Raw genomic sequence first — 21,438 nt, 5'->3', positions numbered from 1 at the left:
ATATCCTGCCACATGCATGCGTGAACGCAGCCCTGCAAAAGCTGGCTGATCAAATAACCAACACGGAACAACAATACCCGGACTCAGTTATTATTATTCTTGGGGATTTTAACAAAGCAAACCTCACGTGTGAACTGCCCAAATACAAACATAAGCACATTACATGCCCAACCAGAGACAGAAATATACTGGATCATTGCTACACAGCAATAAAGGATGCATATCACTCTGTCCTTAGAGCAGCTTTGGGACTCTCTGATCACTGTCAGGTTCTTCTTCTTCCGATCTACAGGCAGACACTAAAATCAGCTAAACCTGTTGTAAAGACTGTAACGAAAAGGACCAATGAAGCAGAGCTGGAACTACAAGCCTGCTTTGACTGCACTGATTGGAGTGCATTTGAGGCTGCAGACACCAATCTGGATGAGCTCACAGGTACTGTGACATCATAGATCAGTTTTTGTGAGGATATGTGCATTCCTACTAGGACTTATTTAACATACAACAATGACAATCCATGGTTTACAGCAAAACTCAGGCAGCTTCGTCAGGCAAGAGGATGCTTAAAGAAGTGGTGATAAAATCTTGTACAATCAGGCCAGGAACACACTGAATAAGGAAATCGGAGTGGCCAAAAGAAGCTTATGACCCTACATCAGGTTGGAGAGGCCTGAAATACATTTCTAACTACAAGACACCATCCCCAAACACTGTAGGGATCCAACAACTGGCTGACGACCTGAATGTGTTCTACTGTAGATTTGAAAGGCCCAATCTCACACCCCACACCCGCTCAGACCTTCACTTCACACAAACATCAACACCTCCTGCAACCACCCTCCTCCCACCTCTTGCTACTCAACCTGCACTTAAGATCTGTGAAGAGGAGGCATGCAGTGTCATCCGAAAACAAAAGCCAAGGAAAGCACAGGGCCCAGATGGTGTTTCACCCACTGTTCTAAAATCCTGTGCTAACCAGCTGGCCCCCATCTTCACACTGATCTTCAATAGATCACTGGAGCAGTGTGAATTCCCATGCTGCTTCAAATCATCATTTCTGTCCCAAAGAAACCCAAAATCACAGGACTTAATGACTACAGACCCGTAGCTCTGATGTCTGTGGTCATGAAGTCATTTGAGAGACTGGTGTTGGCTCACCTGAAGGACATCACTGGACCTTTTCTAGATCCCCTTCAATTTGCTTATCAAGCAAACAGGTCTGTGGATGGTGCAGTCAACATGGGATTGCATCATGTCCTGCTACATCTTGACAGAGCAGGGACATATGCAAGGTTTCTTTTTTTTGGACTTCAGATTGGCTTTCAACACCATCATCCCAGCTATTATCCAGACTAAATTACACCAGCTCTCTGTTCCCACCTCTATCTGTCAGTGGATCACCAGCTTTCTGACGGGCAGGCAGCAGCTAGTGAGACAGGGGAAATTCACTTCCAGAACATGTACAATCAGAACTGGTGCCCCTAAGGGGCATGTGTGCTCTCCCCACTACACTTCTCCCAGTATACAAATGACTGCACCACCAAGGACCCCTCTGTCAAGGTCTTGAAGTTTGCAGATGACGCTTGACGATTCAAAATCATGTTTTAGTCTTTTTTTAAGTCAAATAACTAAGCTTGTATGTATGGACTCTGCTTTCTGTGAATTACATTTGTATCTTTGTATTTGTTTGATACCCTGAGTATTGTCTTAAAAAATTGCCATTGAATGTACAAATCTACACAAGTTTTGGGAGGTTGTACGGATAGGATCACTGGTGTAGTCAAAACAACCTGGAGCTGAACACACTCAAAACGGTGGAGATGATGGTGGACTTTGGGAGGAACAACCCAACACTGACCCCCCTCACCATTCTAAACAGGACTGTGGCAGCAGTGGAGTCATTCAAGTTCCTGGGCACTACCATCTCACAGGAACTGAAGTGGGAGACCCACATTGACTTCATTGTGAAAAAGGCCCAGCAGAGGTTGTACTTCCTTCACCAGCTGAAGAAGATCAACCTGCCACAGGCACAGCTGATACAGTTCTACTCAGAAGTCATTGAGTCTGTCCTCTGCACTTCAATAACTGTCTGGTTTGGTGCAGCTATGGAATCGGATATCAGAAGACTACAAAGGACAGTTTTTTCCCTCAGGCTATCCATTAGAACAGTTAAAACTGCCCCATTGAGCAATATTTATGATCAATACACTGCTTAGTTTATTTATATTATCCAGCATACCATACCTCTTATGCCATTACATTCCTTTGCTTCTGTATATTACAGATGTGTATTTGTATGCGTGTGTGTGTGTGTGTGTATGCATGTATGCATGCATACATACATACATACATACATACATACATACATACATATACACAGGTGTATCTCAACAAATTTGAATATCATGTAAAAGTTTCCGTAATTTAATTCAAAAAGTGGAACTTTCATATATTCTAGACTCATTACACATTAAGTGAAATATTTATTCAAATAATTTTTTTTTTTTTAATCTTGATTATGGCTTGCAACTCATGGAAATCAAAAATCCAGTATCTGTCGACCTTCTGAAAAGTATGTTAATTTATGCACTCAATACTTGGTCAGGGCTCCTTTTGCACAAATTACTGCATCAATGTAGCGTGGCATGGAGGCAATCAGTCTGTGGCACTGCTGAGGTGTATGGAAGCCCAGGGTGCTTTGATAGCAGCCTTCAGCTTGTCTGTATTGTTGGGTCTGGTGTCTCTCATTTTCCTCTTGACAGTACCCCATAGATTCTCTGTGGGGTTCAGGTCAGGTAAGCTGGCTGGCTGGCCAATCAAGCACAGTAATACCATGGTCAACAAACCACTTACTAGTAGTTTTGGCACTATGGGCAGATACCATGTCCTGCTGGAAAAGGAAATCAGCATCTCCATAAAGCTTGTCAGCAGATAGAAGCATGAAGTGCTCTTAAAATCTCCTGTTAGACTGCTGCATTGACTTTCAACTTGAGAAAGTGGACCAACACCAGCAGATGACATGGCACCCCAAATCATCACTTCCACGATATTCTAATTTTTTGACATGCACCTGTGTGTGTATGTATATAGTTCTATATATTCTTCAATTTCTATCCATTATCCGTAATTTCTATCCATTTCTATCCATTATTATCCGTACTCTTATAATATATGTGTGTGTGTGTGTATGCATATACCTTGTATTGCCTTCACCTTTAATTTTGTGCACATCATGTGACATTAATTAGCCTCACCTTATAAAATTCAACAAGGTAATTTTTCACACCCTGATGAAGGCTTTGTAAGCTGCAATGCTTCGGTTTGTGGAAATTCTTTTAACTTGACAACCGTGATATAATAAAGGCTATTTAAATTTATACCATGCCCTGAGTGCCTTAGACTACTGGTTGAGTATTTGAACAGAATATCCCACAGCCAAAGAGCACAAGCAGGAATTGCTTCACATCTTAGCAGCACGCCTTGCATGCTTGTTTGAATGAAAGTGGAGATTTATAGTAAATATAGACTTAAAATGTATCTGCTTCTTACCCACACCTTTCATATAGCTTCTGAAGACATGCATTTAACCATTGGAGACGTATGGATTACTTTTATGCTGCTTTTAGAGCATCACATTTTGGTGTCCATTCACTTGCATTGTGAGGACCTACAGAGAACCTAAACATTCTTCTAAAAAATCTTCAATATTCAATGTATATAATCAATATTTACACTTTTCTGATTAGTCGTTATATATTTTTTTATAATTATTTTAATATCTACTGTTAAATTCTTCAATCTGGTAGGTGCCAAGAATATGGATTTTTGACTATACTGTAGTAGTATCCAAAATGGGTTGCAAATGTGGCTTTGACTTTAATGACCTGGCTACATATAATAATGGACCAACAGCCACGAAATGTACCATACATGTCCATCTTTAATGTACTTTAAATCAGACCTCAAACTGACATAACCTGGGCTTTCTCTGCTTTAAACAGGCATAATAAAAAACTTATTATAAATGGACACTTATCCTTCACAGTAAAGATAATACAATGTTGAAGAGCATGTCACTTTTATTGGTGTTCAACTGTAAAGAACTGCTTTGGCATTTGAAGGAAGTTTTACTCAGCCACTATTCTGCTGTGCAAAGGTAAAGAGCAGTAACTATACGTATTGGTCAAAATTGAGTTATGACTAGAATTGAGTCTCTTAACACTTAATAATCTGTAAATGACCTTAATGATTTGTCCTGTGACAAACCATGCAAATTAAAGCCAATTTTTTTCAGTTTGCATTGTTGTAATTACTGCGTCTTGCCTTTGAAGGGCAGCGAAGTTAATAATACAAGAATCATTTGCTGCATCAACTGTGTGTCTGCAATCAGATGCTGATTGGAGTTCACAATTTTTTCTTTTCCTGTACACTCCAGCACACTGTGTACTGTCTGTGGTGTCTCCCAGAGGACCTGAGCAAGTCTTATTTAAGGGTTTCACTTCCTGCAGTTGACCGGCTGGGCCCTAGAGCTCTGAAATGGAGGGCGAGTCTCTTGTTTCTATATTTGGTGATTAATCAAACTCTCTCTCCAGCTCCAACTCTTCCTTCCATCTGATAAACTAGGCTGCAGGAAAAGAGATACGGTACTCTGTCCCCTAGTGCTGTATCGAAAGTTCTGTTCCTTTATTTGCCGAGGTGTGTTTAGTTAAAAAGACCAGACGTTACTTCAGATCACATTACTGTGAATTCACAGACTTTATACCCAACTGCTACACAAACACACAATGCACATTCACTCATTGGCAATAAAAGTCTGCAGCATACAGTATTTTTCATATTGGCCAAAACATTTGTTTCTGCAGAGGTGAAGTTTGGTCTGGCAAGGATATAATCAATTTCCCAGGACTCAACAGATATTATTTGTTAAACTTTTTTACAAAAATCACATAAATAGAGTTGTTTTTACAAATAAAAGACAGCAAGATGGCTGAAATTTATGAGACACATATTTAAATACTTCTCTGCTTGGCAGAATTAAAACACTTGGGTCCATCTTTTCATATAAATATGAACAATGTTCATCTCCTGCAGGTTCTGTGCAATTCCCGCTTTTCCTAGAGACCACATTTGCATTTCAAAAAGGGCAGTTCACAGCTGGTTTTAAACCACTCTGGAAGTCTTTTGAGCGCTGTCCTTTCAGGAAGCTCTCATTTCCATATATCCTTGATTCCATTAAAGTCCACTACAAGCTCACATAACATGGTTGACTCTGGAAACTTGATTTTGTGTGGACTGACAGCGTGATCCGCCCATCTGCTCTCTCGGAGCCCGTGCGGATAATGGAAGGCGAGAGGATTAGATGCCCTCTTACAGCTCCCGACACACACGGGCCTCCTGAGTTTTCCTGTGTGGAGCAGGGTTCTAGCATGGTTCCTCTTTGTGTAGGTTCTCATCAGCTCCAGCTAGCATTGTGCAGTTCATCTCTGAGCCAGATGGGCAGAGGCTGCCCCAGACGTTTAAACAGCCTGAGTAAATCCACGTTCTGCTCACGGTAATATTCTGACAGAAACGCCCTCGACTTGAGTGAGAGTGGGATAAAAAACAGGAACACAAGGTAAGTTACACACAAAGACATGTATGTGGAACAATAAACCGATAAAAAAAGATTAAAAAAAAAAAAAACCACACTGATTGGATAGGAATAGGGATGGGAAAGTTTTTCATTTTTTAAAAAGTAACATTTTTGATGACTATCTGCTCCAGTAATGGTTCTTAAATCAACAGTTTTTTTTCATGTGCTGTTCTTGTACTCTAGTCTTTCAAAGTGTACCGTTTTGACCATAAGACATGCATTTATCTCATGTGAATGACTGCTTTGTGATACTCTTTAATTATACAGTTAACTCCAGCCACATGCGCACAGTAATACTGGGCTGTGCGCAGACAGTCCATGGGTACTCTGGGAATTAAAAAATTGACATCATGATCGGATAAATGAAGTAAACTTATATAAGCATTACACACAAGAGTTTACATTACATCAGAGAATGCTGTGAATCCATTGGTTTCAAATGCATGGATTTCGGAAAGTGACACCTACTCATGTGACCAAAAGTTGAGAAAATGTACACTTTTCTGCAACTCTCTCAGATGTAAACATCCATAGACAGAGGAGAATTTCAGACAAGCATCACATGTATTTCTATCGGTCAAATGATCCGCTTTCTCTAAATGCCTTTGGCCAATCAGACAGGAAAATGGAACTTAAATTCCCTGCCAATGATTTAAATTAGCTAGATGTTTATTTTTGTTCAGTTCATGTCAATCTCATTCTATATCCAGAGCTCTAATGTTGAGAAGTGAGCTTTACCTCCTGGCTCATGTCTGGATATTTCCTTCCTTTGCTTTTTCCCAGACAGTGAGTGCGACCCGCCTCCAGTCTCTGACACCAGAAACCTTTACTCTCATCAAACCTACACACACACACAACAGAGCATGTACTGGTTATGAGACACCTTAAAAGAATCATATAATTGTAAAAAAATAAAAAAGTAATCTGTTAGTCCGAAACATACAGTACCCAACGCAAGTGTGTGCAAGCACAAGCTTCTAGCAACGCAAGCTTGATTTCGAGCATTGTTGCGTTCCAAAATGTCAGGCCACAAGTCGTAACACAGCAAATATGCGTTGCATTCTCAACGTTGCCACAAAGGGCACTGTGGTCAATATTAGTGTTAATGGGCCACTGTTACAGTCAATTTACGGCACAACAGATTGAAGAGAATATTGCTGAACAAATTAAAGTCAATATATATGGCAACTTGCCTGAATAATGACACATTAGGCACAAACTTTTGAGAGTAAGTCTATTGACCCATTGAGTGTTGAGGTTTCTCCTGCCACAGTAATGCAAGAACCCTGGTACACAAGTTCAAACGGACAGCGCAATGTGTTGAAGAAACGCTTCTGCCAGTGATGTGTCTCGCTTGTACATTTGTGATCAAATCATCCAAAACACATCTTAATACCAGTGTACACATGGTCTCAGTCAAGGATGAAAGTGGTTTAGTGTACGCTTGGCTTAAATGCCTAGACGATATAGTCCCTGAAATGTCAATTAACTGTCATAGTTGGCCTCTGAGTGCTGTGCAGTAATATACTTAGTAGCTAGATGAACAGGAGCTTCATGTCACAGCTATTCCTATAGTGTATTTTAGCACAGCTGGAGCTCTGTATTGGCCAATCAACACCTAGGACTGAAACTGCCTGTTTCATACTAAAGTAATACAGTGAGAGTAATAATGAGAGTTTGTACGTGAGAGCTTGAGTGTAGTTGTAGTACGGTGTGACTCCCAGGAACTTCTGAATGCCATCCATCACCTGAGCAGGACTGGAGCGCAGCTGCACACCATCCACCATCAGCAGCTGCTCACAGGAGAGAACACACACATTACACACACACACAATTTTACAGCTCCAGAATGACTTAACACACCCACTCAAAGAACATATGGGCTGATTCTGGGACAAGAGCAGGTTCACTTATAGAGATTTGAAGACTCAAGTCAAGTCATTTTTATTTGTATAGCGCTTTTCACAACACGTATCGTTTCAAATCAGCGTTACAGAAAATCATGCTTTAATAGAAAATGAAACAGTAATATCTATAAAGTCTTAGTCATCATTGTGTAATTGTAAACTGTGCATAAAAATAAATAATTAAATAGTTACATAATAATGTATTTAGAACCCCAGTGAGCAAGCCTAAGGCAACTGTGGCAAGGAACACAAAACTCTATAATATGTTGGTTAATGGAGAAAAATAACCTTGGGAGAAACCAGACTCACTCTGGGGGCCAGTTCCCCTCTGCCTAAATAGCACAAATTTAATGCCAATATTAGTTATTTGTGTGCAGTGCAAGTCATGGTTTAAAATGTGTAGACTACGTAAGTGTTAAGGGCCAGTGTTTAAACTGGCCCTGTTTGTTTGAAATGTATGATTAATGACTAATCTTTGAAGTCCATCCTGGATTATCTGTAGAAGTTCACATAGATGCATTGTCCTTTGTTAGTTGGCTGAAGAAGGCTTTTGTTGGCAATTCATTGATAGTCTATGTATTCCATTTCAAAAGTGTAGTCCATCAATAAACAAAGGTGATGCAGGCAGAGATTGAGGCACATCGCAGTTCAACTGTCAGGTCATTTCAGTAAGGTTTGGTGAGGTCCATCCTAAATCCAAGGTTCATGCAGTGGCATATTAAGTATCCAATGTCTTACAGTTGGAGTTGGCAGCAGTTCATCCTCTGAAGTTCCATCGTAAAAGACTAAAGTGATGTCTGGCTAGCACCAGCTGTAGTTTGTCTTTATCACTCAGCGACACGTAGCAGTGGAGTCCGACACCAAGCAGGAATGGAGCAGGATTTGGCTGGCTCTGGTAACCTCAGGAATATGAATCCCAAGGTTGAGACAGGGAAACAAATAAAATAGTATTAGCGTAGATCCCATTCAATATATTGCAAGAGTTATAGATTATGAGAAATGTTTCAGGTTCTGGTAGACCAAAATAAAGCAGCCTAAATGTTGCTTTAGTTAGGTACATTTTCTCAAGTTGATGGATAAATTAGGTGTATTCCTGGCTAAATAGATGAGTCTTAAGTCTAGACTTAAACAGTGTCTGTGTCCCGAACAGTGTCAGGCAGACTATTCTGTAGTTTTGGAGCCAAATAGGAAAAGGATTTTGATATTCTAGGAACTATTAACAGTTTTGTGATCGTAAAGAACGTGATGGGATATAGCATGGTAGAAGGTCACTTAAGTACTGTGGAGCTAGACCATTCAAAGCTTTGTGTGTAGTTAATAGAATTTTAAAATTAATATGAAATGTAAAAGTTAGCCAATGTAAATACGATAAAATTGGGTTTATATGATCATATTTCTTGGTTATAGTTAGCACTCTGGCAGCTGCATTTTGAACCAATTGAAGTTTATTTATTGAACTTGCAGTACATCCTCCTAGTAATCCATTACTATAATTTAGTCTTGAGATCATGAATGCATTAATTCGTTTTTCAGTATCAGCAACAGAGAGCATGTGTCATAACTTAACAATATTTCTGAGGAGATCTTTTCTATAAACATTGGAAATTTGATTTTCAAAGGACAGATTGGTATCAAATCTTACACCTAATTCTTCGCTGTAGAAGACTACATAACAGTACATCCTTCGAGAGTCAAATTATATTTTAGTAGCTTATTTATTTATTTTAGGTTTTTGGGCCAATAATTAGTACCTCAGTTTTGCCGGAATTGAGTAGAAGAACATTTCTGGCAATCCAATCTTTGATTTTATTTATACACTCTGCTAATTTGGAGAATTTTGAAATTCCATCTGGTTTAGAAGTAATATAAAGTTGGGTATTGTCGGCATAACAGTGGAAACTTATTCCACGATTCCTGATAATATCTCCCAGGGGAAACACGTATAAGGAGAAAAGCAGAGGCCCTAAAACTGATCCCTGTGGCACTCCATACTTTTGTTTGATTTGACAATTCCTTGTTTGCACATACAAAGTGGCGGTGGTCTGATAAATAGGATCTGAACCATGCTAATACAAGTCCACAAATGCCCACTTCCGCTTCATTTTCTGAGCTGCTCTCTTTAGAGCATGAGTTTGATAATTGTACCTGGAGCAGGGCTTTTTTCTTTCATTTTCTTTAATCGAGGGGGGCGACACTATCAAGAGTGCTAGAGAAGACTGTATTTATATTTAGCTTACTGAATATGAGAGACAATTCTGGAAGATTATAAGTGAAGCTATCTTTTGTGATTGAAAGAATAGTTCTACCTGAACGATAGCAGGCCTTCTGAAGCAAAGCGATTTGTTTTTGTAACAAAAATATCCATATATATAACTTGATAAACTATAATCACTGGCTTCCGGTAATGGCCGTCCACGTGTTCGCTGGCTTCCTCTATCCTCTGCACTTCCAAATTCGTCACTTCTCACTGGAGCTTACGTTACTTCATGAACTGAACTCACTCGTGAACGCATGAACGGCCATAACCGGAAGCCAGTGATTTTAGTTTATAAAGTTATAAATATGGATATTTATCTCACAAAAACACGTCGCTTCGCTTCAGAAGGCCTTTATTAACCCACTGGAGCCGTATGGATTACTTTTTTGATGGATGGATGTGCTTTTTTGGGCTTCAAAATCGAACGTACCATTCATTCCAATTATAAAGCTTGGAAGAGCCAGGATATTTTTTAATGTAACTCTGAGTGTGTTTGGCTGAAAGAAGAAAGTCATATACAACTAGGATGGTTTAAGTGTAAATTATGGGATCATTTAAAATTTTGGGTGAGCTAACCCTTTAAGACTATTAGCCAAATTACTAGAGAGGAGAGTGGCACCTTCCCGGGTAGGATCAAGTCCGTCTCTCTTTAGCAGGTCAGGTTTATCCCAAAAACTCTATAAACCCTATGCTATTCTCTGGACCAGGGTTGTAGCAAGGAATTCTGGGCCCCATGACTGTATACTGATCTGGGCCCCTTTCATATTAAAAAATACAGTTTACAATTTGTTGTGGGCCCCTAGAATCGTTACAACATTTCACCTCAATAGCTACGGCCCTGCTCTGGACACCACTCAGACATCCAACCGTTACACGTCAGTGACACTAATCTCCTATAAACCTCGTCACCATGACGAGCAGGGAGAGAGCCAGAGCATATTACACCGTCTTACATCGTTTTTGCAAGTTCACACAAGTTTAGTGATCTCCAACTGGTGAAGCCGGACATTGTGTCTCACTGACCTCTGCTAGTGTTTGGAAGCGTGTCTCTAACTCATTAACTTTCTCCGTCAGCCTGACTAATTCTTTACATTTATCACATGTGAATCTCTCACTGCTGACGGAAACAGCTATAGTAAACATGTGGCATGCAATGCAGGAAGAAATAACATGAGTGAATGCCATGACTTACTGCGATTGTTTGTTGTTGTTGTTATGGTTGTTCTTGAGCTGCGATGTGGTTCTCGATGTGGTTCCTGATCAGCAGATGATTGAGATTGATGCAATAATCCGTGTAAAACACAGAGGAGAAAAAAATACACGCAGTCGAGATGCGAGTTGACAAGCAGAAAAAAAAAGAGAGAAATAGGTGCGCGCGGTAAAATACATGCAGTAAAAACAGTAGAAATGCGGAAAAATATTTTGATATAAATATATAAAATGTACGCAATGCTCCAGCACATTAGTGAATGGCGCTGCTCTGTTTACACACACACACACACGGCTATTTTTAGCCTTCACAGCGGTGCGCAATATTTGAGCGCTACTCAAGAACAGCATCTCAGACGTAAATGCTCTATAGTTTATTGTATTTACTTATATGCATTTAGAACGGCACTGGAGGTGCTTTTTTTTTTACCAGAATTTAAATAAGAAGTGTAGTTAACTACTGTGAACTTGCCTACAAACAGACACATACAGTACATCCTGGAGAGTTCAGAATGTTAAAATAATTAATAAATAAGCATGATTGAGATATATTACCATTATAATATATTATTATTATTATCATTTGTTTACAAATGAAAGTTTAATGGGTTCAAAAAAATAACTGTGAATGAAAATTGAGCTGATATCTTACAACTAAATTGAACAAAAAAGGAGATCTGAATCCTTTATATAATTTAGCTTTCTACTACATTATCCAGTATACTAGTTAACAGTGAAGTTTTTCTTAATAAACTATATATTTATATTGAAATAATGTGTAGTTAGAGGTTTGTGTTTCTTTACATATTAAATAGTACTCCCAATTAGTTCCACACAATAATGTAAAGATACTCTAAACTGATTATGCAAAAATACAACACTGTTATGGGATCAGGTTCCATATCGGCTGATACTGAGATTTCCGATAATGGAATTGGATCGGAAGAGAAAAAGTGGTATCGGTGCATCCCTAGATAAAACTACGAACGTTTAAGAATAATAAATGCTAAGCATGCTACAAACACAGGGTTAAAATGGTTCACCAAATCAGACTAAATCAGCTCAAGTCAACACAAAAAATGCCAACCAAAAGTTAGTAAATTGGACTGAATGATTTGTTCGCACAATCACCATTTACTTTCATTGTATGGAATAAAGATGCAATGAAAGTGAATGAGACTGTCATTCTCCCCATCTTGTTTTGTGTTCTACAGAAGAAAGTCATGACGACATGAGGGTGAGTAAATGATGACAGAACATTCATTTTTGGGTGAACTTCCAGTGTGTTTGTGTATGCAGTATGCACCTGACTGGACTGGTAGTGGTGTAACCAGCGCTCCACATGGATGCTGTAAGCTCCAGGCTGCAGACAGCGATGATGCAGAGACAGCAGAGCAGTAGGAGAGGAGGGACCTGCCGAGATCACCTCATGAAAGGTGTAGTTGAGTGCCACAGGGTCCTGATGAGCCCTCTGATGCTAGAGAGAGACAGCAGGGAAATTAATCTTATTTTGTTCCCGCTGATGCCTGTTTGTATTTAGATCCGTTTCAGATGATCTGGTCACAAGTGGTCAGTTGAGATACTTCACTATTTATACCAGGTTCTTGAAGTCCACAGTACTAAATATACCCATATATATGGGCTTTTTCAAAATGTACAATCAGCCTGTTATTTTCTTTAAAAGCCATATGTTTTCTTTTGAAGCCATAAAGGCAACATTTAAAACATTGTTTTAAAGCAATCACTGATTGACAGGTGAGTATGCGATCCTTCACTTTTGTGCGGGCACATCAGGTCACTTCTAACGTTTTACACCTCAAAATGTGGTTTTGGTGATCTGATCACAAAAAGTTTTGGACTCATTAACACCTGTATTTTGCTGTGACCATTTGTAATCATATGTAAATACGGTCCATTTCTGCACACACCTGGTACCAGGAATACGCCCGGTCAGCGGGGCTGATGAGTATGGTGATAATTTTGGCTCTGGGTAACAGAGCAGCTGCTCTCTTTGGGACAGTCTCAGTGTCAAAGTAGTTTGCACTCTTCTCAAACAAGAAGTCTGTGCTCGCATTAGAGGGTACAGGGAAAAAATCCATATACCTGTAAGGCAGACAGGCAGAGTTACACAAATATCCCTTTCAAAAATACAGTTCCATTTAAAACGAACAAGATTTTTTTAACATCTGAAGAAAAATGATACTATGGTGTTTTGAATGGTTGCCAGGGCGTTGCTGAGTGTTTTTCAGGGGTTTTGAGTGCTCACCCCTAAATCTTCTTTCATCGCTATTTATGGCTTGGGGGCCCTCCTTCAATGTAAGACTATTATATTTTATGTCTGTTGTTTTTTGTCTGCCAGGAGAAAATTGTAAACCTTATTGCTTAGAAAGTTATAGCACACCTTTCCTCAAAAAACTGCAAAATGTAGGGAATTATTCAACAAGTCTATTACTTATGGTTAGGGTTTTCCCCTCACCATTTACCCCTAAACCTATGTAAGATGAGGAAGCAACACAAATGAACTACAATTTCTGAAACATAAAGCACTCTTTAATATTGTTTCTGTGAGTGCAGTGTGTTGTACAGAGGCATCGTAAAATGGGTAGCTGATTTGGAAACAAAGAAAATAAAGCATGCATGGGATTCCATGGTTACCAGTCAATGCCACGCTGGTAGTTTGGTCCGCTGAAGAACTGCACCTCCTCAAAGGTGGCAGTGCTGGGGAAGCTGCTGGTAATGGCAGGGTGGAGGGAAAGAAATGAGTGCAGTGCAGTAGTACCTGTGGATGGACCAGAATAACCAGGACAAAGCCCTAAGTCAATCTTTTACAATCAAATATTCATCATATTTATTGGAAATGTACATGTTCCATGACCCAAATTAAGTGTTCTACATCATAAAGCCTGGGTAATTCCTTAGTATTTCAGACATGTTTTAATGGTTTAAATGACTGACAAACAACATGTTTTCATGCTTGTATTACTAAAAACAACCTCAAACATGCCTACAAAATGAAATCCGACCATATATCTGACTATATAGGGTTTTTGTAGCTAAACTGGTCGATCATGGTGCAAGCAATGCCAAGGTCATGGGTTCGATTCCCAGGAAACATTTATATTGACAAAATAAATCAAAGGATACCCTGAATGCACTAAAAATCACTTTGTATTATTGATTGCAAAATGCATGTATATGCAATATATGTGAAGTTTAAAATATGAAGTCCAGTTTTGTGGTTACCTGTCTTCTGAGGGCCAATCACTAGAAACTTGGGTAGTCTGTCACAGGTCTTTTCTTTGGACCAAATGTCTTTGTGTCTCTTGTCATGACATGGATTCTGTTTAACAAAGGGGGATATTGGTTATTATAATGTGAACATAATTTAAAACAAGATTATTAATAAAAATCTGTTTTAAGTAGGTGTACAGGTGTTCCTAATAAAGTGCTCAGTGAGTTTATAAACAAAAAAAGAAACTTCCATTGTTCAAGACACTGTATTTTAAAGATAATTTTGTAAAAATCCAAATAGCTTTACAGATCTTTATTGTAAAAGGCTTAAACAATGTTTTCCATGCTTGTTCAATGAAACATAAACAATTAATGAACATGCACCTGTGGAACGGTCTTTAAGACACTAACAGCTTACAGACGGTACGCAATTAAGGTTGCAGTTATAAAAACTTATGACACTAAAAAACCTTTCTACTGACTCTGAAAAACACCAAAAGAAAGATGCCCAGGGTCTCTGCTCATCTGTGTGAACATGCCTTAGGCATGCTGCATGGAGGCATGAGGACTGCAGATGTGGCCAGGGCAATAAATTGCAATGTTCTTACTGTGAGACGCCTAAGCCAGCGCTACAGGGAGACAAGAAGGACAGCTGATCGTCCTCGCAGTGGCAGACCATGTGTAACAATACCTGCACAGGATCGGTACATCTGAATATTACACCTGCGGGACAGGTACAGGATGAGATACATAAGGAACGCACAATCCCTCTAGTCAGTGTTACCGGATCTCAATCCCATTGAGCACGTCTGGGACCTGTTGGATCAGAGGGTGAGGGCTAGGGCCATTCCCCCCAGAAATGTCCGGGAACTTGCAAGTGCCTTGGTGGAAGAGTGGGGCAAATCAGTCCATGAGGAAGAGATGCACTGCAGTACTTAATGCAGCTGGTGACAACACCAGATACTCACTGTTACTTTTGATTTTGACCCCCCCTTTGTTCAAGGACACATTATTCTATTTCTGTCACAAGTCTGTGAAACTCGTTCAGTTTATGTCTTAGTTTTTGAATCATTTTATGTTCATACAAATATATATATACACTATGTTCACATCAACCATCAGAACGGTGAACAAATGTGATCTCAGTGATTTGGAGCGTGGCGTAATTGTTGGTGCCAGATGGGCTGGTTTGAGTAATTCTGTAACTGATGATCTCCTGGGATTTACACACACACAAAAGTCTCTATAGTTTACTCAGAATGGTGCCAAAAACAAAAAACATCCAGTGAGTTGAAGTTCTGTGTACAAAAATGCCTTGCTGATGAGAGATGTCAATGGAGAATGGCCAGACCGGTTCGAGCTGACAGAAAGGCTACGATAACTCAGATAACCCCTTTGTACAATTGTTGTGAGTAGAATAGCACCGCAGAATGTTCATTTCGAACCTTGAGGTGAATGGGCTACAATAGCAGAAGACCACGCCAGGCACTTTACTAGGACCATAGTGTTCCTGATAAAGTGTTCAGTGTGTGTAGATATACTTGTGTGTGTGTGTGTGTGTGTGTGTGTGTGTGTATATATATATATTATATATACATATTTATTTTTTCAGGAGGTCCAGGTAATGTGCATGTAAGTTCTTAAGTAAAACAAAAGGCAATATCTAACATGTATAAAAAAGCTCTTTTAAATCAAAGACTTCCTTTCCTGCAGCTGCCTTATTGAGCGTTGCCATTTTTCCTGTTAATTTATATATAAGTGCACCAAATCCTCCCCCTTATAATTTCTGTTAGATTCTGTCTCTAGAAATCTATAATTGCACAAACCTGCCACAAGGGGTCTCTCTCGTCAGGGAAAATCTGGAAGTATTTGTGAGCGAGGCGGACGGGCGGCAGAGTCTGCAGGCGCAAGTGAGTCCAGCACTGCACAAACCTCACCAGTGACTCAAAGGTGTACAAGCCCAGTCGGTCATTGCCATAATTCGACAGGTGAGTCATGAATATACTGACCTGCCCATGGGAAAGGGAGGGTGAAAACATTATTATATAAATTATTTTAGGTGTTGGCTAAATTTAGTTTTTGTCAATGTGACTGTGTCTGTGTGAGTGATTCTAACCGGATTGAGCAGCACTGTAAGAAAGAGCTCTCCTCCACGAATGCTTTTGTCCAGCTCCTGAGGGCCTCCAGGATAATCTTTATAGAAGATTGTGTGTGTGAAAAGCCCACACGTCTGCCGAGGGAGAACCTGACATACAAAACCACACGCTACTTGGAAGCCACTATGGAAAATTATTGTTTTTTTGTTGTTGTTATTGTTTAGATTTTTTCCTCTGCAGGAGAGATAGCGAACCAATTTACAGTGAAATGAGGCCACAGTGCCAACATAACACATTCATGCAAAACTGTGTCTGTGGTAATTTATTAATGATATGTTGATATCTGCAAATTTTTCAGCCACAAATTGCCTATAAAGCTGCTCATCTTTGCAGTTCCCAAAATAATCTTAAGACTCAAATAAACAGCCCAAAGTGCACATCCAATTATAGGAGCATGGCTACAATCAATTAAGTACAAATCTATTAAATGCTTCTTATTTCTGGGGATTGAATACAGAAGTAAACTACAGTGCATTAAACTTCTATGGGAGACTTGACTTGTTTCTACCTGTATGGCATTGTGTACGAAGCCCCTGCGGTAGCGGGCAGGCCTGAGATGAGGATACTCTTCTGTGCTGGTCACCTTGATGCCCCACACACTCTTCCAGGCCTCATAAAGCTGACTGTGCACAGGGTAAACACCTGAGTGATGGGGGGCAACAGCATAGCCCATGTCTGAGGGGATCCCGTGCTCCTGAAACAGAGGGAACAAAAAAATGTCAGTGGTTTAGCATAATAGTTAAATGTCTAGGCAGGCAACTAAAAGGTTGCAGGTTAGAATAACGCAACGCGCAATCTATGAATTTAGGCTGTGAAGTGTTCTGCAACTGGAACTACTTCATAGCCCTGCAGTTATAGAAATAAACATGCTTGAAGAGTATTAACCAATAAGAATAAAGAATTAGGGGTTTCATAATGCTAACCTAACCAATCCTAACCCTATTAAAAATGCTGTGCTACAAAAAAGGATTAATACAGTGTATTATTTGGTGTGTATTGGGGCGGATTCTGACCTGTGCAAACTGCTTGTTGAGTCTCATTTGTTCTGCGAGCACGCTGACGTTGTGGAAGAGATGAGGCTGCATGTGACTCCACATGTGTGGAAACCACCAGAACTCCTGTCTGTGTCTGAGAAGAGTATCATCACCCTCGTCTTCCTCATCTGTACCTGAAAAGCAAGGCCAAAAAGAGGGAATGAATGTTTGTGTGGAGGTAGCTGTTATCTGTATGTCTCACACAACTCCAACTCTATCATACCTGTATGGAAAAATTTGCCAGAGAATCCCAGGTTGAAGGTAAAATTGGGAACCAGAGAACGAAGTTTATTCTGTGTGTGAAGCAGTGCCTAGTGGGAAAATTAATAAAGAAACATATTTCAGCTGGTGCAACATACACAATTTAAATAGTGTGTCACTGATACAGATGATGATCTGCTATTGTGTGTTAATATTACTATTATTATTTTGGGGTAGGCCTATATGAAGTTCTAGGTTATAACTAGTGGTGGGCGGTAATTTCAAACATTTAAGCATACGTCTAAGATCAAAATGTTTTTAAGATCATGAGAAACTTTTCAGGCAAGTGACCCCAAACTTGAACGATAGTGTATATTTGACAAACAATTTTTTAAAAAAACATTTTTATATTTTTTTTTTAAAAACTTGTGATGTGTTTGCAATTGTTTGATATCAATTAGAGGATATATATTTTTGTGAATATTTTGAATGAAAGATCAAAAGGATCTAATTTTTCACAGACTTCTTTACTCATATTTACCAAGGGTGCCAATATTTTTGCCCACAAATGTATAACCAAGTGGTTATGCCTATTTTTGGACATTTCAGTTAATTAAAATATTGCATATGATTAATTTTGATTATTTTCCTATTCTTTTTTTTATGGAAACAAAACAAAAGATGGTATTATTTGGATCAAATGAATGATAAGTCTCATATTATGTAACACAAATATTCCACAGAAGAAAAATTATATCCTTAAATGTATACTTCCCATTCTAAATTCTGACTGGATTAGCTGTGTTTGAAACCATAGTAAAATAGCCAATATTTAGTAAAGAAACTGCTGACCACACATCAGTTGAATTCTATATTAGTGTTACGTTGCTCAGTCTATGTAAACAATTAAACTCAGCTTTGTGTTACACCCTTTAATTTAGTTTTTACTTATTTTGACTTGTTTGGGACACATCCCACTCTGTACAGTATTTTCAAATTAGCCTGTGTCTTAATAACCCTCATGTGTACATAATATATGAATAAAATTTGTCCTGTCCACTAATGGCAGCACAAATATATCCAGTGCGTTATAAACAGTTTAGCAGAATCCTACCGTTTGTTACATTTCTACTACAGCGAAGTAAATACTGTTATATCACCCAGTCCTAGTTATAAAAAAGTATATAGTATAAATTATTTTGATATTATAAAGGGAATAAAGGATTACAGGTTTACAGAGGTGGAGAAGAGTGAGGCAAATAAAGACAGATTGCAGAGCAAAACCCAGAGCAAGGAAAGTAAAGGGTAAGAAAATAAAGATGGAACAAAAGATGAAATATGAAAAATATAGTCCTTACCCGGAAAAGAAAATGCAGGAGAAAGTGAGAAGAAAATGAAAGAGAAAGAGAGAAATGTAAAAACCTCAGGCATGTCATTGGTTGTGGGGTGGTTGGCCACATAGAACCCCCTGTGAGAACATATTGGCTCAAATTAAAAAGTGAGCCAGTCTAATTAGCCCCATGCTAGCCTTAAGCAAGAGCACTTTAACTCTGAGGAGATTAGAGACAGAGAGAGAGCCAGAGATAGAATTCCATGCTCTGCTGCATAACAAACAAGTTCTCCCTCTCGCACAGTAATCACGGCTCTCTACAAACAACAACAGAGAGAAAGCATCTCCCTGATCCGTATTAAGCGTGCTAATTCATTAGCTTCATTTCAGTCAGCTCTGGGAGTGTGATGGGAGTTGGAGAGCAAGGAGCTCTGATTAGTCAAACAAAAGAGTAGCAGGATATTTGATGGAGGAACTGGGTCAGGTCTCATTGAGGTCTGACTCCCTATCAAAAGTTAAGAGGATTTTTACATTTTATGAAAATGTGAGTAGTGCTTGCCCATGAAAAGGTTGCCACCATGATGCTAGGCTGCTGTGGGTGGTTGCCAGGGTGATATAATGCAGTTGCTAGGGTGTTCTAAGCAGTTTTTAGCATGTTGCTAGGTGTTTACTTACTGGCAAAGGAACCCACTTCCAAGTCTCTATGATAGTCTGGGGCCAGTTGCAACAGTCGAACGTAAATTATAAAGTCTCCTATTTGTGGCATAAATGTGCAATAAGTTACAAATTATGCCCAACTAAACATTGCAGAGTTGCACCATAGAAATGTAACCATGTATAAAACTAAATATTTACAAACGTTGGAATAAGACGGTAGACCGAATGGATTACAACAATAATTGTCATGTTTTGTGTAACAGATTCAATCCTTTAGACATATTATGATGTTGACATTTACACTCCTTTACATTTATGAGAAAACATTCTGAATAACTGACTAAGCAGCTCTTTAGCAAAAAAAGCTCTAAACGGTACACTTTCCTGTGTGTGTCACCTGTATCACTTGTGCATGCCAGGTTTCAATATGACAAATGTACAGGATTAAAATTAATATGTAAAATGTTCCACTTTGCTGTATTATTATTTATTTCCTGCTGATCAATATTCTATTTTTTTATATAAAGTTTTTAATATTTATAAAGGTAAATGTCATATGAGTCAATGCATTAATTTACGGAGAGTTTATACTAGCTAAGTCTTGCCCTAAAGCTGAAGTATGTAATTTCTGCAACACCAGCGCCATTGAAATTAATTTCAACAATAAACAATGTTTTCAGCACAGCTTTCCAAATATGCCCCTCTTATGCAGCTTTTCAAACAGTCAGATAGTCCCACCTCCAATTCATGCCATTGGTTGAGTAATGTTGTTGGGAAGGGTCTAAGCGGGTCGCTCTAAAGAAACTTTTTATAGTGCCACAGAGACAATGTTTACAGTTTTCGATAAAATTAATCCACAAATTACAAATTGTCTCAGCATATTAATCTGGGACAGAAGAAAGTATTTCAACACTGAACAAGTAACATACTTCAGCTTTAAGAATAAATAGTGAAACCAAATTAAGAATGGAGTTGGTTACTAACTAGTTGTTACTAAACCCCTAGTGTGAAATTTACGTCTGACTTTAATTAAGACATTACGACCCTATAAAGGTCCCTAGAAAATGTAAATCTATAGATTCTTTTTCACCAAATTTTTCTTCCACCAGAATAAATTTGTATGTCTTTAGATATGGTTTGGATTTCTCTTTCAATCTAATTCAATAGGATTTATACAGTGCAGTGCAAGTTACACACCAAAGTTCAATACTTGTTTTAAGAATTTGATCAAATCCCTAATCCTAAATATGAGCAATAGGCATGTTTGCACACACCACCAATTACTGTAATCAACCTGGAGACATAAGTATAAATTGAACCACACTTTGCTAGTAACCAAGTTTATCCCATATATAATATTGTCTCTTACCTCCACATCTGCTACTTTCATGCGTGTCCCCTCCTTCCCAACAAATATATCATCCACGTCCACCAGCAAAAATCTGTCCAATGTCAGACTCAATCGCCTACCAGTTAAATAACCCACAGCATCCACGAACAACAGCTTGTGCAGCCAAAAAGACAAATTACCACCGAAGAACACCCGTTGGATCCCATCATGAAGCCCTAGGTCCTGGACAACCGTAGCCAGCAGTGCCCTCTGTTGGTGGGAGTGTGTTGGGACCTGATTGGGTTCTGCTGGTCTGGGGCTAGCTAATAGAACTAGCTCATAGGTGCTGTGGTTGGACAGGAAGGTGGTCCAGTTGTCTGCAGGAAGAAGGCCAGGTTCCAGTTCATTAGGTTTGGTGATGTAAAGCAGGGGGGCAGCAGGGTTGACTCTGTAATCCCAAAGTGGTAGGTTGGAACGCAAGAATAAAGGGAAGC

General features: G+C 39.1%; 1 protein-coding gene across 2 annotated transcripts in view; it reads right to left on the bottom strand.

Annotated features, from left to right (window-relative positions):
* Positions 1-3,869: 3,869 nt before the first annotated feature.
* LOC127627171 (bifunctional heparan sulfate N-deacetylase/N-sulfotransferase 2-like) overlaps positions 3,870-21,438 on the bottom strand; it is a 104,215-nt gene continuing 86,646 nt past the window's right edge. For both annotated transcript variants that reach the window (XM_052103437.1, XM_052103438.1), the window contains exons 2-14: positions 20,984-21,438; positions 17,650-17,737; positions 17,406-17,560; positions 16,901-17,086; positions 16,353-16,481; positions 16,063-16,245; positions 14,249-14,345; positions 13,661-13,784; positions 12,934-13,108; positions 12,312-12,482; positions 7,316-7,425; positions 6,371-6,473; positions 3,870-5,578 (exon numbers count right to left, since the gene is read on the bottom strand). The exon at positions 20,984-21,438 is cut by the window's right edge. In XM_052103437.1, coding sequence (XP_051959397.1) covers positions 5,453-5,578; positions 6,371-6,473; positions 7,316-7,425; positions 12,312-12,482; positions 12,934-13,108; positions 13,661-13,784; positions 14,249-14,345; positions 16,063-16,245; positions 16,353-16,481; positions 16,901-17,086; positions 17,406-17,560; positions 17,650-17,737; positions 20,984-21,438 — 2,102 coding nt within the window. In that variant the 3' untranslated portion in view covers positions 3,870-5,452. The remainder of the gene's footprint in view (positions 5,579-6,370; positions 6,474-7,315; positions 7,426-12,311; positions 12,483-12,933; positions 13,109-13,660; positions 13,785-14,248; positions 14,346-16,062; positions 16,246-16,352; positions 16,482-16,900; positions 17,087-17,405; positions 17,561-17,649; positions 17,738-20,983) is intronic.

Source organism: Xyrauchen texanus, chromosome 33, assembly GCF_025860055.1.
Source record: "Xyrauchen texanus isolate HMW12.3.18 chromosome 33, RBS_HiC_50CHRs, whole genome shotgun sequence".
Classification (NCBI taxonomy): domain Eukaryota; kingdom Metazoa; phylum Chordata; class Actinopteri; order Cypriniformes; family Catostomidae; genus Xyrauchen; species Xyrauchen texanus.
The sequence above is the reverse complement of the archived record's forward strand: the minus strand, read 5'-3'. Positions and strand labels throughout refer to the sequence as shown.